Raw genomic sequence first — 16721 nt, 5'->3', positions numbered from 1 at the left:
AAAGCCCCACACCTGTACTTGTCCCCACAGGCAAGAGATTTACTCTGCTCCTCCTTCTACCTCTTACTCCCTTCTACTTCTAGAAGTCTCCAAGTGACAGAAACAGAAGGAACCCATCTGGCAAGGGGAGGCTCAGTGCAAGCAGACCTTCCCAGCTTCATGCTGACCTGATGCTTCTGCAGTTCCTGAATGTATCTGGCCATCTCCTCCTCAGTCAAACCTTGATCAGGTCGGTGTCTCTGAGCAGGCACCTTCTCATTCCTCCCTAGAAGCAGAAATGGAGTTTAGTGTTTCACAAATAGGGGATGCAAATTTCAGATGCTGAACCATGAAGAACAAAGAGAGGCAGGTCAGGCACAGCATCCCTCAAGCTTCGGAAGCCTTTGATGGAGGATGGTATGGGTTGGCTTCTTAGAAAGAGAACAGGCCTTGTGGCTGCCTGGGACTTCACAACTTGGATGTGCAGTCTGTAGCTGTCTCTCCGTCCCCATGTGACTGATAATAAAGCCATGTAGAAGAGGCTGCATATTATTGAAAAGAAACACCTATAATTAGCTCAAACATCTTGGCCTCATGAAGGGAATAAATGGAAGCTCAGTGCAACCTAAGTACAATAACCAATATCTAATGAAGAGGTAATTTTACTCAATGAAGACGTAACTTGCTGATGTGTTTGATCTGATTCTTCTGTTTCATTATTCCTCTAACAATAGCCTCTAATTCCTCTGCTGTTCTGACATGGGCAGAAAGTCAAGGAATCATTATCCCATTGCATGCTTCTGTCATGGATGCAGGGAACAAAGTAGGCAGCAAGAACAGGTGTTGCATAGCAACTTTGAAGGTTGTTTCTGGAGAAGCAACAAAAAGTCTCTCATTCTGTTGCTTAATCTATGACACCTACACACAGCTCCTCTGGCAGCTCTATTAATACTACAGTTGTCTTTTCTTAGGTGACTTCCTGCTGCTACAGCTAAGTCTGAGCTGAGGTGATCCTGAAGCCTCTGCTGCAGAAGATCAGATAAATATGAAAAGCTCTGTACACACTGCTGCTGTTTCCCTTTCTCCTACTCTGCCCAAGCTACTGACTATAGATCTGAACCAGTGTACTCCTGGCGGGTCCCACACAGCACTGAAATAAAGCTCCTGCAAGGGCCTGGTTTCTAGGGAAGAAGGATATAAAAATGCAGCAAGGGCTGAGTTTCTACAGGACAAGGCCAGAGAAATGCAGCACCATGCTGGGAGGATGGATGTGGCTTGGGAAGGACCCAGACATTTGCCAACACAGAGAAAAGGTGGCATTCCACTGGCCCTGAACTGCGTGTGAGAAGGTGAAACAGAGAGCTGTTGTTCACAACTGCACCATGACCTCTCACAACTGTACCGTGGCTGTGCAAGTTTAAGGGCCTTCCAAAAGAGGAGCAAACCACCCCCCCTTACTATAGCACCACCTCTCTTCATCAGCACTATTCTACAGTTTTTGTGGCAAGAAGCTAAAGTGCTTTCTTGGCATTGGATGAAGGTTCCTATCTCTCTTCTTGATCAAGACAGGATCTGAGATCCTGTTTTACAAATTCCATAAACACAGATACAGTGAGTGTTGTCATCTTTTTGCAGGGGTTCCATACTATTGCCTCCTTATCACAAAAGTTTCATACCTTCTTGGTGTTTTCTCGTGAGCAGCTCCTCAGAGCACTGACTCTTTCTTCTTCACAAAGGAGCCAACCGACACCAGTTCCTTTCTCAACCAGCCACCCCACTCTTATAGCACTCTTCTTCTCATTGGTTACAGCTGTGGCCTGTTAAAGTCAGGCCTGTTCCTAATCTTTGATAACTGGCCCAGCTGCAACTCCTTAGGGGTAAGATTACTTTCTACACTATCTTTTTCTTCTATTCTATCCCCCTACAAGTGAGGATATGGACACATATACAGGAAAGCTGACTTGCTCACGCCTACACGTACAGTAGCAGCCAGTGACGTATTTGGTTTGCACCAGCTGGATGCAGAATAGCTCTAGTCTGGAAGATTTAGTGCTGAATTTTCATGACACCAAATCCAAACTACAAACCCCATCAGCATTGCCCCAAGCCCAGTTACATAATTTCTGACCTCTGCAACAGTACCAAGCTTGGGTTTGACTAACATGGAACAAGTGAGGGTTATGCAGAAACCAGCCATGGAGAAGCTAAGGAAAAGCTGGAGAGAGAAGAACGGTGGATAGATGGTGCCTTTGGAAGGACACAGAGTGAGAATTCTTTTGTCCAAACCCACACACAGTAACTTTCTGGGGAGCATACGGACCCTCGCATGTCATTGCGGTGCACACCCAGTTCCCACAGGCGCAGACGCAGCGGTTGCACTCCACCTGGGTCTCTGCTCCGTCCTCGTAGGTCTCATCTTCCAGGGCACACTCTGAAGATGCACAAAACAAAGGCAGTGCTTGTGAGAGAGCGAGCAGGCTAAAGACAACATACTTTGGAGATGCCTTAGTTGAAGGGTAAGCCTTCCTTACCCCAACCACCAGAAGTTTCCTCATGACTAAAATATTCATGCTGAATTTGGTGAGTGAAATCAGCCAAAATATAATTCGGAAAAGTCAAACCCTTTATTTTTCTTCATCAGAAGAACACATTTCAATTTCTCAATTCCTGATGAAATCTCAGTTTTGGATTTGTTTGAATTTCCTTATTTGTTACACAAAGAAAAGAACCCCTGAAATGAAAGCTTGGGTTATTCTGATCCAGGTGAGGATAAGTTGGGGAAATGATTTGGAAGGATAGTGAACTTTGAGATGATCATCAGGGAGGCTCTCTGTGTGAAAGGCAGAGCATAGCAGGACTTTGGTCTGGTCTGACTTTCCTAAGTTATCTGCCCATGAACTCCTCACATGATTGACTTCTGCACTGTTAAATACATGCCTTGACCTTACAAGCATACCATACCCATTCAACCTATGTCCTTGCTTCTAAAATCCAAACCTTTCTTATTACAAGAGCTGCAGGAGCTCTGGGACAGTAAAAGCAGTACTCTCAACAATGCAGGGACAAAGGGTGCTGTTGGATGAGAGGCAGGCATATATTAAAATTATCTCTGGTTGTGGAGTTACAGCACCCGATGTCTGGCCTGAAGCTGATCTCTTTTCTTTCCTCCCTTCCCAGGACCCCTCTTGTTCCCCAAGATAAGTGAGGAGTTCCTACTTTTCTCTGGTGGGTTGAAGGATGGGCTGAGGCACTTGAGAAATTCATTGAAGCTGAGCTTCCAGTCAGCATTTTCATCTGACAGCTCGATGAGGGCATCTACGCAGAGTCCCCTGAAAGGAAACACAGAGGCTTGTTCTGCACAGGGCTGTGCTAGGCCAGTCCCTGCTCTACTGTCTTCAGAGTGCAGGCGAGCAAAAACAGTAATAACTAGGGAGACTCCAAGATGTCTGGCAGAAGTGGCTTCTCTAAGGATACTTCATGGGATACAGAGAGAAGAAACATAGTCACAAAATACTCTCTGTCTGGCAACAGGCTGAGCAGTGGGGGGATATTCAGAACAGCAGGAATGGGACATCCACATTTGTTGACATCTACGTGCTGTCACACAGGTAGAGATGCAAGCACAGCATAACCACAAGCAGCCTTTTTTGTCACACAATGGCAGACAAAGAAAGAGGGAAACTCAAACTATAGCTGCCTATGAATGGTGTTTTCCCACCATCTTCCTTGCACTGGATGTAGCTATTAGGCAAAAGGTGAGGGCAGTCCCCAGGAAAGCTAATTTATTAGGAAATAGAAAGAAGATGACAAATCTTCTGTTACCCAACTCCCTTCTGGCTGCACAAGTGCTACATTGAGGGCAAGAGGATTGGAATACGTGCCTAACATGAAGGGTAGAGATAGGACTGCTCTTCTTGTGTGTTCATCCCCATTTAAGTTGGAAGCCACTTCATACACAGTTAACTCTGCCAGTGCAAGCCCTAGCTGATATTTACCATGAGTGAATTTCCATCTTCCATTCTACCACATCTGCCCCCCCTTGCCCTCTCTCTGGCATCCTGTCCCCTGCCCACCTGAGCAACTTGTTGGTCTCCTGGTCCATGTAGGTGGTGATGTTGATGGCAGTCTCATTCTGTTCCACAAACTTCAGGAATTCAGTGGAGTCCAAGCGAGAATCACCATCATCAAAGCTCTGTAGGGGAAGATGGGAAGATGTGAGAGGCTCTCATTTATCAGTTCAAGTACCCCTTCCTTCTTCCACTTCCATACCTACATAGCATTTTGAAGCTTTAGTGAGACAAGTTCCATTGTCCCTGATTTTCACAAAGAGGCTCAGAGAAAAGCAGCAACATATCCACATTAGCCTCAGAATAAGAGAGAAATGATCCTAGCCTTGTTCTCACAGATAAGCTACACTGCCTCTCATTCACCTCCTGCTGCTTGATTTATGGCTCTAACCCCATTTCTTCTCTTTGTTTCAGCCAGCTTTTAGCTTTCTTATATACCTCCTGCCTTAAAGCAGACCAGCTGCATTCAAGGAGGTGTCAGTTTTCCAATATGTGTAAATCCAAAGCTGTGCCTGGACTCTGACAGTGACAAAAGGGAAAAATCACAGGAAGCAATTTTCTGCTGATACCAGGGAAAAAATTTAATGCAATAGCACAACACCTCACCATCAACTTCTTAAGGTCCTGACAAGACTCCTGGCACTGAAGAGCAGCGTTCTTAGCCCCAAAATCCTGGCTGTACTCCCAAAGAAGTAATTGCATTTTGCTTTCCTGTTTGGAGATGTGACACTGCAGTGCTGGGCACTCAGCAGGATCTGCTGTGCCCCCTCAGAGACAGCTGCATTGCTGTGAGTGGAAAATTAATCCTACACACAGACTGCTGCCACCTAATTTTTGCTGTGTGACTGGGGCACGTCGCTGTGGCTCCTTGTGCAGTGCTCTTAGGAATGCTAGAATTGACACTGCCTGTTGTTACCTCTGTGTGTTTCAGGAGAAACATCTAGGGCTAGGGAAATAATCCTCGTAACTGCTCCACGTATCAACTTCCACTAGACTTTGAAGCGTCTTGTCCTGCTTTTTATTGTGAAAATGACTGCAGTTCTCTTAGTGACCCAGACTGTTAAGTGAGCTTTCTTGCCTTTCAAAGTTATGGTCTACATTAAGGCATTCCCACAGAGATTCTCCAGAATGGAGCAGCTTCCTACTACCACTCTTGCTCCTCTTGAAATAATGTCCTTCAAGGTCATGACCTGCCTGACGAGCAAAGCACATCCCAGTGAGCCCCACAAGTCAGGCTTCCAAGAGGGAAATAGCTTAATGCCACATCTACAAACTTCCCCATCAAGGAGAAAAGGGAAAAGCTTCATTTCAACTATGCCTCCAGTGTTTCCTACATGCAGGACAAGAATCAGGCCATTTGCAGGAATGCAGGACATGAAGAGCCCTGCAGCTTGGCAGGACAAAATTCCTCCAGTGACAGCAGATACCCGTTGCTGACACAAATTTCACTGTGTTTGAAGTCATTTAGTTTGCTTTGCCTTGATTTGTCCCAAGTTGTTCCAAACTCTGAATTCTGCTTTAAAAATGTTTCAAAGCTTAAAGAATAAGGTAGTTGAAAAGGTGGATTACCACTTGATAGAGAATTACAGAATCATTAAGGTTGGAAAAGACCTCCAAGATCATCAACCTTTGATTGAACACCACCTTATCAACTAAACCACAGCAGCAAGTGCCACATCCAGTTGTTTCTTGAACCCTTCCAGGGATGGTGACTCCACCACCTCCCTTGGCAGCCACTGTTTCCCCAGCCTGTAGTTCTGCCTGGGATTGTTGTGACCCAAATGCAGGACCTGACCTTACTGAACCTCGTACTGTTGACCTTGGCCATAGAAATTCTCCCTTTGGTAGAAGCAGAGGTATTTCTTTGCCATAGGATCTCTCACCCAGTGGCTGGGATCAGTGCTCTAGAAAAAGTGGGACACTGAAGAGAACGTGAGGCTGCCTGCCTCTGAGCTCAGCCTCAGGATATCACCAGCACGCTGACAGGCGTGGGGACAGTGGGTGTGAACGGCTTGTGTGGTGACAGTGGAACAAGCCTGTGGCTGGCTCATGCATTTCAACAAAGCCCATGACCTGGGGAGACCCTGCAAAAGTGGCTGGGGACAGCACATTTGCAGGCAGAGGGACTAACACAGGACACTGCTCCTTTTGGGTGCTGGCAGGCACTGACAGGAGTGCCCAGGGCAGTGGATTTCCACAGACAGAGCAGCATTAAAGGCTGCAAATGTGAGGATGCTCTGTGGGGACCAGCTCCACTGTCTCACCAGGGGGTGCCATTGCCATGGCAAATTTGCTTACAGTGCTAACTCCTGTCAGGCACCATTAATCTCTGGCTGTCAACAGCTCATGATTTAAATGCTCTCCCCTCTTCCCCACCTGCTCCTCCAGCTCCATCCTGAATGCTTTGAAGTCTCTGTCAGGAGCCAGGCGTGAGGGGGAGGGACACAGCAGTGCATGTGGCAGGAGCATGGGAGAAGCTTGGGATCTGCTGGTTACAGAAGGGGGTGCAGATAGGCTGAGGGACAGACTGACAGGGAGGAGGGAGAAACAGGATTATTGCAAGGCCCAAGATGCAAGTGGCTTTCACTCTGCAGAGTATTAGGGAACTGCCAGCTCTCAGCCACAACTGGGACATATTCCTTGAAACCCCCAAGTGTCCCTTATACCCATCTCAGCATGGCCTTGGGACTATCTAGACCAAAGGATCAGCGGCCCCTGCCACAGCTTCCTGCATTTCCAGCACTTTCACTTCTTTTCCTCTGGCATTTTACCCGAGATTAGTTCTCTACTCTGCTACAGGCACATATGGCTTGCCCTCTTCCTTTTCCCCAGGGCAGGTCAGACACCAGGAGACAGAGATGCTCCACATCTGGTTGTCACAAGCTGTGTCAGTGTCTCAGTCAGTGGCTGCTGCAGGCAGCCTGTAACACATCAGGCTGTAGGACTTATCAGATCCCTCTGGTCCCCAGCTCCACAGGCAGCCTTTCAGCTGGGGGGCACAGCAGCTGTTATGCAGTGGCAAGGCAAGAAATGTTGTCTGGGCTTTGAGGCAGGTGCTGCTCTACTTGCCTTGAAATATTTGTCCAGGACTTCACTGTAGTTACTGCCCTTGGAGAACCACCCATCTGGGATAATCTCAGCTTCCAGCCACTGGATCACCCGGCGACGAAGCTCGTCCCTGTCCGACTGGTAGCAGACAACTGTGATGGGAGACAGTGCAGGAGAAGGAAAAACAAGAGTGAGAGAAATCAAGCTGGCAGGGAGATCACAAAGAGAGGACTGGAAATAAAAGCCAGCCATCTTGCCCTGATGGCAGCTTGCAGCCCCTCGGTCAGGTCCTTGGAGTTACATCACTGCCAGATCCAAGCAGATATGACATGTGCTGAATAGTGGATGGGCTGTTGGTGACACCATGTGGCACGGCTGGAAAACAGCACTCCTGCCAAAGCTCTTCCTTCCTGTTCCTGAAGTTTGTGGAAGAACAACCCGGAGCTGACTCATCTTGGTGTGAAGAGTCCCACACTGAGGGAGGAAGGTAACTGACAATGTCCCCCGGCTTCCCGACACTGCGTAGAATTGTCATTCACCTGTCAACCCTAAAATACCAAAACCTCTATCCTCTGCAAGGGGGAAGACTAGGCTGAGCAAGCCTTTCTACTACTCTGTCTCCAAGACTTGAATTTTAGGGCCTACTCTCTCAGGAAATACTGTTTCTTCAAAGCCCTGGTTTGTCCACTCTGACTGGAAATGAGAGGGGGTCAGGTTGGGCTTGTTCATTCACAATGCTTGCCAGTGTCACAGGTTTCTTCAGGGCAGTTACTAGCACACTTTGTGTGCTAGTACAAACCATGCATTTAGAAACAAAACTGAAAGCCTAGCTGGGAATTGTCACACCTGCCCAGTGGTCAGTGAAGCCAGAAAAGTAATCAGTGTGCATTCATGTCACTCAAATACACTAAAGATCTTCTGAATCCAGTGACTACTATCACAAACAGATGGAGAGATGAAAAAAAATCAGCTCTGTAGGGATTCTGCATGTTTAATTTTGTACTTCTTTAAAACTGCTTTAGGGTGGTGGCCGCGCTCTGACATGGTCCTTCCTCTTTAGTTTGTATGAGGCTTTGCTCTCATCTGTCCTAGGAAGTTAAAGTTGATGATTATACAGCTCCAGTACTTAGAGGTCATGAATAGGAAAAGGCTCTCCTAGTGACAAGCCATGGCCCTAAAATCCAGTGTTAAGTACACATGGCAATACATAAGGGGAGAAACCAAGCACAGGGAATCAAAGAGACTTAAAATTTAGGTGGTCATAGAATCATTTAGGTTAGAAGAGACTCAAGATCATCTTGTTGGCTGATAGTAGAGGCAGTTCAGCTGTACCTCCTGACTCTCTGCCTCTGCACCCATAGGTTCATCACTCCTAAAGCAAAGTTCCTTTTGAAAGAGTGCTCCATCCCTCAGTTTGGGTGATGAACACAGTTTGAGTCCCTGGGGGCAAACTGGGTTTCACTGCACCTTGTCTATGCTGAGTCCCCGAGACATCGCAGCACAGTGAAAAGCCCAGGAGATGTATGAGCTCTGAAAGGTTACCCAAGAGTAAAGAGTGGGGCAATCACATTTCAGCTGATTTATCAACTCAGACTCTTCTACAGCCCATGCAGGATATGACTTTTACACAGAGCTCTGCACTCCCCCGGCACTCCCTCTGCCCGTCTCCCAGAGCATACAGAGGCTTCAGCCAAACAGGACACAGCTTCTTACCTGGACTTGCAGCTGGATTCTCAGACTTCTTCTCTGTTAATGGAAAGAGAGAAGACGACATTTCTGATGCAGTGTGAAGCAATATAAATTTCTTCCTACCATGGTAAAAGCAGAGGAACCTGGGAGTCTTTGGATATATGAGGGCCACATACATGATTGAGGGGCTGGAATCCCCTGGACCATGAGGAGGTACTGAGGACAGTTTAGACTGAAGAATTGAAGGCTCAGGGACAATCTCATCAATGTTTATAAATCTGATGGAAGGAAATGAGAAGACTGCACCAGACTTTTATCCATGGTATTCAGTGACAGGGCAAGAGAGAGTGAGCACACATTTAAACACATGAAACTCTGTCTGAACACAAGAAAACCATGCAGCTGGTATGTGTGTGAGTTAAACAGCCCCACTGATGAGGCAAAATCCTTGCTCCTAAAGTTATTGAGGTTCCTTAGGAACATGGATGATAGTATTGGTTTTAGGAGTTTATCCTCAGAGCATGACTCTTCCTGAGCAGTTAAACTGAGACACTTACCTGGCTGAATCCAAAAGCTTAGAGTGAGGCAGCAGGAGCAAAAGGTTGCCCTGCTCTCCTGAGTGCCACACTCCCAGAAGCTTGGGGGGACAATAGCTCCAAGGTCCTGCCACAGTCAAGGTCTCAGGGCTCTGAGTGCACTAATGAGGGCCTTAATGACCCTGGTGGCCTCACCTAGATGGAGATCCAAACTCTCTAACCGTGAACCATAAGGCTCCATTTCATATCTGATTCCTCAACTCCTACCCCTTGCCTGTGATTATTATGTTGTAGCCATGCCTGTCTCCAGCTCTGTTCCAACCACTCTCTTCCATAGACTGTTGATCCAGGCTCTGACCTGGTGATTGTGTTCCCACCTTGATCTCAGCCCTGCTATATGGCAGGGACAGGGCCTGCAAGGGCCCCGTGGTGAGCAGAAGCATAGAGATAGGAAATGCCAAGTCATAGTGAATAGCTAGAAGCCCCTATTCTGCCTTTGGACCCCTGCTTATCTCTCTGTAACCCTATAGGTCACTTTCCCTTAACCCTTGCCATTGGACCATTTCTGATCCCCCTGTACCCTATATAAAGGGCTGGTTTAGCCTGGTTCTGGTAGAAGAGCTGTCACTGGAACCCTTCACAGAAGATTCAATTAAGACATCGCTGTGGAACTCTAAATTGCCTTCTCCTCTCTCTCCCTGTGTTTGCCTGCACCTAGCAAGCTGAGAGCTGAAATCACAATGAGCTGATAATCACTAAAGGGCTGATATCCCTTAAGCTTGCTAAGGTCACCTGCGGCTGAGAACTGCTTGGGAATGAGACAGTATGTCCCAAATAGGACTGCACTATCTGGACCCTGTGCAGCCTGCTGGAGACACACTGAACCCAGCAAGAGGCCGAATTAACGCTACAGACTGCATCACTATGAGCTTGCCTGGCTCTTGTCTGATTCTGGTTACCAGAGTCACCAGCCCTGACTTCACAACTTGATATCAGGCCTACTTCATCACTGCCAGCTTGCCTGGTCATCTGGACTCTTGCTTGAATCTGGCTCCTGTTCAGAGGCTTGCCTTGTTTACCCCACTCAGCAACTGTGGGACAACGTCTTGGCCAGTGAGGCCTCTGCCTTGCCTTGTTATCATGCTTCCCTTCCAGCTCTTTGTCCCTGAGAGTGTATCCAGCCCTCCTTGCCAGGGTTACCTTTGCAGTGGCCATCATAATCCACCTGGATCTTGGAGCCGGTGAGGCAGGCATCACGGTGCAGCTCACAGTGGTTCAAGTACGTCTTCCCATTGCTCCCACACACAGGCCTCTTGTGAGGTTTGCATTTCTGTGGGAGAGCCAGAGAACATAGCCTTTCACCTGCCTCCTTGGGACAGCTCAGTGAGTTCAACCATAGTCCAGCTCAGGAGAAGTCCTTGGCATAGTCCCCTTGGCCCTGTGTTTGGAACAGGCTAACTCACCCATCACTATCCTAGAAAAACCCACACAGGGAAGTCTGTGGGTGTGAGTTCAAAGGCCTCACTTCATCCCAGTTTCTACCACCACTACCAGCATGACAGGAGTCTTTCTGAGAGCAGACCTCTGCAGAGAAATCAGTGTTCAGCATAAATATGGAGCATAATCCTGCAACTGCTGCTCCATGTGCTGTGGCCATGCCTGCCCAGAGGTGTTTCTGTGCCTCTGGTCTCTGCACCTGCACTTGCTTGGCTCCATTGCATCTTTCTGCAGACTCTGCTCCACCCTTCTGCAACCAAATGGCAGAATAAGCCATCAGCTATGAACAAACAGCACAGCCCACAGCAAAGGGAGAGTTCACCAGTGCCACTGTTCAGGCTATGAGCTTCTCTCTTCTGTCCCTTTTGGTCTGGCCAAGCCTACCCATAGTGACAGACTCTCTTCCTACTAACAGAGCATTTCACTCTCCAGTGCCCAGGCTGGTCATGTCAGAGCTGCAAGCTCTGAGGGAAGGGGGGAACAAAGGGCCACATGGCCATTCCCAGGAGCCAGGCAGAAATGTTTTGAAGGCATGGAGCAGAGCACAGTAGGGAGACATTGTGTCCCTACAGCTGGGAACGACTCTTCTAATCATCTCTGACTCCCTGCTGGATAAAGCTATTCATCCTTACAGCACTTAGCACAATTATTTCCATTTTACAAAAGCTGATTTTTAGTAGGGTGCTTGTAACCTCCTCAAACCAGGCGCCAGTGAGGGCAGGCTGTCTTGGAGCTCACAGACCACTCCCCAGAGTGCCCTTCAAAGCCAGCTGCACATCCATACCCCCCTGGGCTTTCCCAACAAAAGTCTCCTGTGCGTGTAAAGACCCTAGGCAGTCCTGCAAGCAGCACAGCTGTGAGTCCCAGACTATATCTACCCTGCAGGGCTCTTCCCCCACACAACTCTGGAAACAGTCCTGCTGCTTGTAGAGCTGCTGTGACTTTGCAGCTGCTTCAAAACAGCCATAGCCTTATTCCATCATGGGATCCTTCCAGTGATAGAAACCCATCTGGGGGGTGATGGTGGTGCCACCTGTCCCAGACACAGAACCTGTGCTGCTCCCATACCTCAATGCAGAGGCAGGTTGGCTCTCCCTTCTCTGTCACTGCACACTCACGCCCAGCTCCACAGAAAACATTGGCACAGATCTTAGATTTGCTCCTTGGCTCTTCCTGCAAGATACAAAGTCAGAGACACAAAATACATCATTACCCAGAAGAGTAACAACACAGTTAAAAAAATAGCACATTTAACTGGTATCAGGACCAAAAAGGTACCACGGTGTTAAGGTGGGGGTGACAGAACAAGAGAGACATGACTTCAGTAGATGGACAGCTCAGACAATAAGAAGCAGCAGACACAAGAACAAGGGCTACAGTCCCAAGAATACAGGGTTTCCTTCAGGTCATTCCTGGAAAATCACCTGGGAGAAGTGGAGCAAACATGAGCAAGAGGAAGTCTAGCATGAATGGCAAGAATAATTTGCTCATGTCGATGACTGCTGTCTTTAAAATTTCTTTTCACAGAGGGTAGGGAGCAGAAATGTCTTTGCTTGAGACACTTAGGAAGAAGGTGAACATATCCCTAGAGAAAGGTACAACACAAACTGGCAGAAGAAATTGCCATCAGGCACCAGAAAATGTCCCTGTCACAAAAAACTGACCCATTATCTTGCTTTCACTAGTCAAGATCAAACACTTTAGAGGAAGAACACTGTCATGGGTGAGATAATTATCCAGTAATCCTCCCGTAATGAAAATTCCTTCCTGGTTCCTGACAGCCTGCAGTTGACTTATGTCCTGCAGCACAATTTATATGCTTTACAGTTCTCTCCTGGCCAAAGTCATCAAAAGTATTGTTGTTCACATAACTGTCAAATATTTTTTTTTTTTTTTTTTGATGTCCCACAGCATTCCTAAACTGGTGACACCTAGTGTGGAATATTTCCATAGTTTAATCATGGTTTTGATGCAACTACCACTTGTTTTTATCCATTTAATGCCTTTTTTAATAGACTTTTAAAAGAGAAGATAGTTCCAGGGTTCAGACTTTGAAGAGCCTGGCTTAATTCCCTGCTTTGTCATTAATTTCCTTTGTGACTCTCATTTCACCTAACATTTTCCACCTGTATGTTGAGTATCTGGTTTATGCCAGCCAACTAGCTTCTGCAACAGTTTTGCATCAGAAAGAAGATTGAGGAATGAAAAATAATCAGTGAGATAAGTCAATCGCATCTGCTGTGTTTCTTCCCTCTAATACAAAAATGTTTTTTCACCTTCTCATCAGAGTATTATTCTTATACTCTGCTCATTTGTGGCATCTTTGTACCTCCATCACTTACTTTTGAAAATAGGTGATGAAAAAGGAACAGAATTTGTCAGAAGAGCAAGCATTAGTGACAAATGCTGAACACATTTTTTTCCTCCTGTTTCTTCTTTATTCTAGATTTTTGTTTGTTTTGCTTTTAAACCACAATTTCACAGAGAGATTCTGTCTTTACTGAACAGCCCACAGAGACAGCCAGATCATTTTCTGAATAACCTTGCCCTGGTCTTCAGAATAGTTTGTTTGCTGGCCTACTGCACAATTCATCAAACCTGAGAAGGTCTTTTCAAAGCACTGCAGGAATCCCTCCAGGTTCACATAGTGACAAACATCTTTTGGATTCTCTGCAGGAGTTCCTATTTTGCTGCTTATTCTGTCAAATACAGTGTTTGGACATGCCAGTCTTAGCTGAGAAATGTATTCCATGTCCCAGGCCTGCTCTCCCCATGAAGACAGCATTACCTCCTTGTGCCTTTTCATCTCCTTTCACATATTGTTTCTGAGCTACAAGTGACAGACTATCCCTTCTACTGCATCCAGATCTCTCCAGTCACCTTCCAGGGGAAGGCTGGGGTAGGATGGAACAATGGGAGTGCTTTCACTGCACAAAGCAACCTCATGCAGCTCAGGGCAGGGAAGGAAGAATAGCTCATTTTGCAAAATGTACGAAGAAAAACAATGCACAAATTGCCCAAGGCTGGAGTCTGACTTTGGGCACTCACACACCTAAAATGCAATGTAGCTACCAAAGTGCTGATCCATTTAAGGGGTTTTGAGCAACTTGTAAATCCCTTCAAGCAGTGAAAGAGAGAAAAAAACAGCTGGGCACAGCTTCGAATGGCCACCCAGTGAGGTCTGTAATCCAGGTGCCTGCAATAGATGGCAGTACTCTGCTTCTCCCTTGGACAGGCGGGACTGCCAGCAGCCACCTCACACCCATGCCCACCAGTGCCAAACCTGGCTTTTCATTCCTGGCTGGGACTTAGGGCACTGCTACAATGCAGCTGGCCTCAACAAGCATCTGCAGTGCCCAAGCTCAGATTGCAGAACTCCTCTTCCCAAGGGAGCTCACTTGGAAACCCAGTCTCCAATGTGGCCATCCACAGCTCCCTCCCTGGTAGTGCTAAAGCCCAGGACCATCCCACAGCTCTTCCATTGGAACCTGGGATGGGGATGGTGGCAGGATGATATTACCAGAACAGCTTCTGAAGACACCCTTCCACCTGCCAGGCTAGAAGGCCACCATTATTCTGATTTTTCTTATTAATCAAAGCAACACAATTTTCTGGTTGCTTCTTCTTATTACCTTAAGTTGCCCTAGGCTGGCAGGGGGTTGGGGCTGATTGCCACATTCCAGCATGGCTTTCTCCACCTCAGGATTCAGCCAGAGGAAGAAATGAAGCAAGCTGCTCTGCCTGCCTGCCCTCTCACTCTGGCACAGGGTTTCTCAAACCCAGCTGTGGCATACCACAGGGCAGGAGCTCTTTCTAGCAGTTCCTGGCTGCCTTCCCAGCAAATGTGGGAGTCTCCTGTGCACAACTGACAGTGTAACAGGGACAGAGGTGGATGATTGGATGAGTACAGTGGGGGTCTGTGAATGAGGCTTTATAATCTCCTGATTCTCTGGTGATCTCCCAGAATCTACCAGCCAAACTGGTTTCTTGTAAAAGATACTCTGATCTTACCTTGGATCTTGTCATGTTTGCTTTTTATAAAGCTTCACCCACTGGAGTGAGTGAGGCAGCTGCCACTTTAATATTAAATAGCCATCCTTGCACCTGCCTTGTAAAAGCTTGAAAATATAAACCACAAATTTTTAAAATTTAAATTTTAAAAAAGGACTCCACAGTGTTGCAACATCATTGCCCTTAAATTAATTAATATCAGGATTTGCTGGGATCACAGCTTTTACACTGCTTTGACTCTGAGAGCTGCCACTGCTTTTTCTGTCATCCTGTGCTCGGGAAGTGTCACCCGTTCCAGTCCACAGCGCGCTCGGGCAGGTGGAAGGGAAAGCGCAGAGAGTTGTTATTAATTGCTGCACGGTGGCATTTCCACTGCAAGCCTTGGCAAGGCACTTCCTCTCTTCTGCCTCGAGTGAGGTGCCCAAGCTCTCTCTCTCTCCTTTACATACTCCTCTGCTGCCCAGAGAGCAAGTGGGAAGGTGTAAAAGCAGCCAGATGAAGCCAGGGCAGGAGCATCTGTGCCTTTGGAATGTCTGCCACAGCACAGGGGCACTCTGACTCTTCACCCTGCAGGGGCATGACCTTCCCAGCCATCTTCTCTGGCAAGGACCATGGAGAAGGCTGTTCTCAACAGCTCAAGGGCCAGAAGTTCAGGGCAGCTGGGTAGCGTCATGTGTGCATAGCCCAGCTTGTCTACTGAATGGGGATGGGAATGCACAATGCTTTTGGAGGGCTGGGAAGTGTAACCCTGTGGATGAAGGTTTGTGCATGTTAACAGGCAAACACTAAGCAGAAGACCTGAGCTGACAGTGCAGAGAGTCACATGCAATGCCTCTGCCTCAGCTGTTGTCTCCTGACGAGCAAGGAGGAAAAAGACATTTCCAAGGCACCCGCAGGCGAAAGCCAGAGGCAATGCCAGTGGTGAAGGATCACCATGGCAACCAGCAATGCAGGGCCTCAAGGTGGAGAGCTAAAATTAGGAAATTAGGCAGTGGAAAGGGTTGTTTCTCATCTCTGGCAGCATCTGGTGCTGAGAAGTTGGACCCCCAACACAGAGTAAGCACAGACATCCGGAGCATTTCCGAGTCCCTGCCTGCGCCCGGCTGTCCAGGACCGAGTGTGACTTGACACACCAAGGCAGTGCCAAGTCTACACAGGATCCCAAGGTACTGCCAGGTGCTGTGCCTGCTCTGCACTGGTGGGACTGCATGGAAACAGTGCAGTGTCTGCAGTGAGATACGAGTGATTGTACACATGACAGAAAAGAGATATCACGGCTCCTTGGCTTTGCAAGGGAGCTGCCTGCTGCAGCCCTCCCTTGGCTGCCTCCTGCCCCGGCCCCTACTGAGCCATGACTGTCTGGTGTCCCTTGGTGGAAATTGGGACTTTCCCAACCAGCCTGTGAAAGTTGAAACCACGAACAATTCAATGACAAAACACCTCTGTAAGGAAGAACAAGCTTCCACCTGCAGAGAAGAGCTGTGCATGCAGCTCCATGTCCACAGTGCCCTACTGCCCGAAGAGAGCAGCAGGGATTACTGCCATTACACACATTATGGAAAACAAGCAGAAAGACTAGATGGGGAGTTAATATGCTTCACAACAACCCTTCATACTGGCTTGTTTTCTGCATATCTTTCCACATAAGATCTCCTCTTTGAGACCTCAAAAATCTTTCTCTCAGCAGCCTGTACTGCATTGGACCTACTGTCCTGCTCCTATTGATACAAGTAATAACCTTTTCTGGGATCAGCAGTGAGGGCAGGTCTTTTCTTCCTTTGGCATCACTTTCTGGAAATACATAAATTACTTGACCCTCACATAATGCTCCATGCTGTTTGCTGTAAAATCAAGGTTTTGTGGTTTTGCCTTGCGTGATGTGCATGGAAATCAA

General features: G+C 47.5%; 1 protein-coding gene across 1 annotated transcript in view; it reads right to left on the bottom strand.

The window, feature by feature from the left end:
• The window catches only part of FSTL1 (follistatin like 1), a 54186-nt gene that overhangs the window by 3302 nt on the left and 34163 nt on the right, over nucleotides 1-16721 (bottom strand). Inside the window, exons 3-10 of the mRNA XM_030959094.1 lie at nucleotides 11885-11989; nucleotides 10520-10649; nucleotides 8808-8840; nucleotides 7116-7246; nucleotides 4053-4171; nucleotides 3196-3308; nucleotides 2300-2410; nucleotides 168-265 (exon numbers count right to left, since the gene is read on the bottom strand). Of these exons, the coding sequence (XP_030814954.1) occupies nucleotides 168-265; nucleotides 2300-2410; nucleotides 3196-3308; nucleotides 4053-4171; nucleotides 7116-7246; nucleotides 8808-8840; nucleotides 10520-10649; nucleotides 11885-11989 (840 nt within the window). The remainder of the gene's footprint in view (nucleotides 1-167; nucleotides 266-2299; nucleotides 2411-3195; nucleotides 3309-4052; nucleotides 4172-7115; nucleotides 7247-8807; nucleotides 8841-10519; nucleotides 10650-11884; nucleotides 11990-16721) is intronic.

The sequence above is a fragment of the Camarhynchus parvulus genome, chromosome 1, assembly GCF_901933205.1.
Source record: "Camarhynchus parvulus chromosome 1, STF_HiC, whole genome shotgun sequence".
Lineage (NCBI taxonomy): Eukaryota > Metazoa > Chordata > Aves > Passeriformes > Thraupidae > Camarhynchus > Camarhynchus parvulus.
This window is presented reverse-complemented; position numbering and strand designations above follow the sequence as displayed.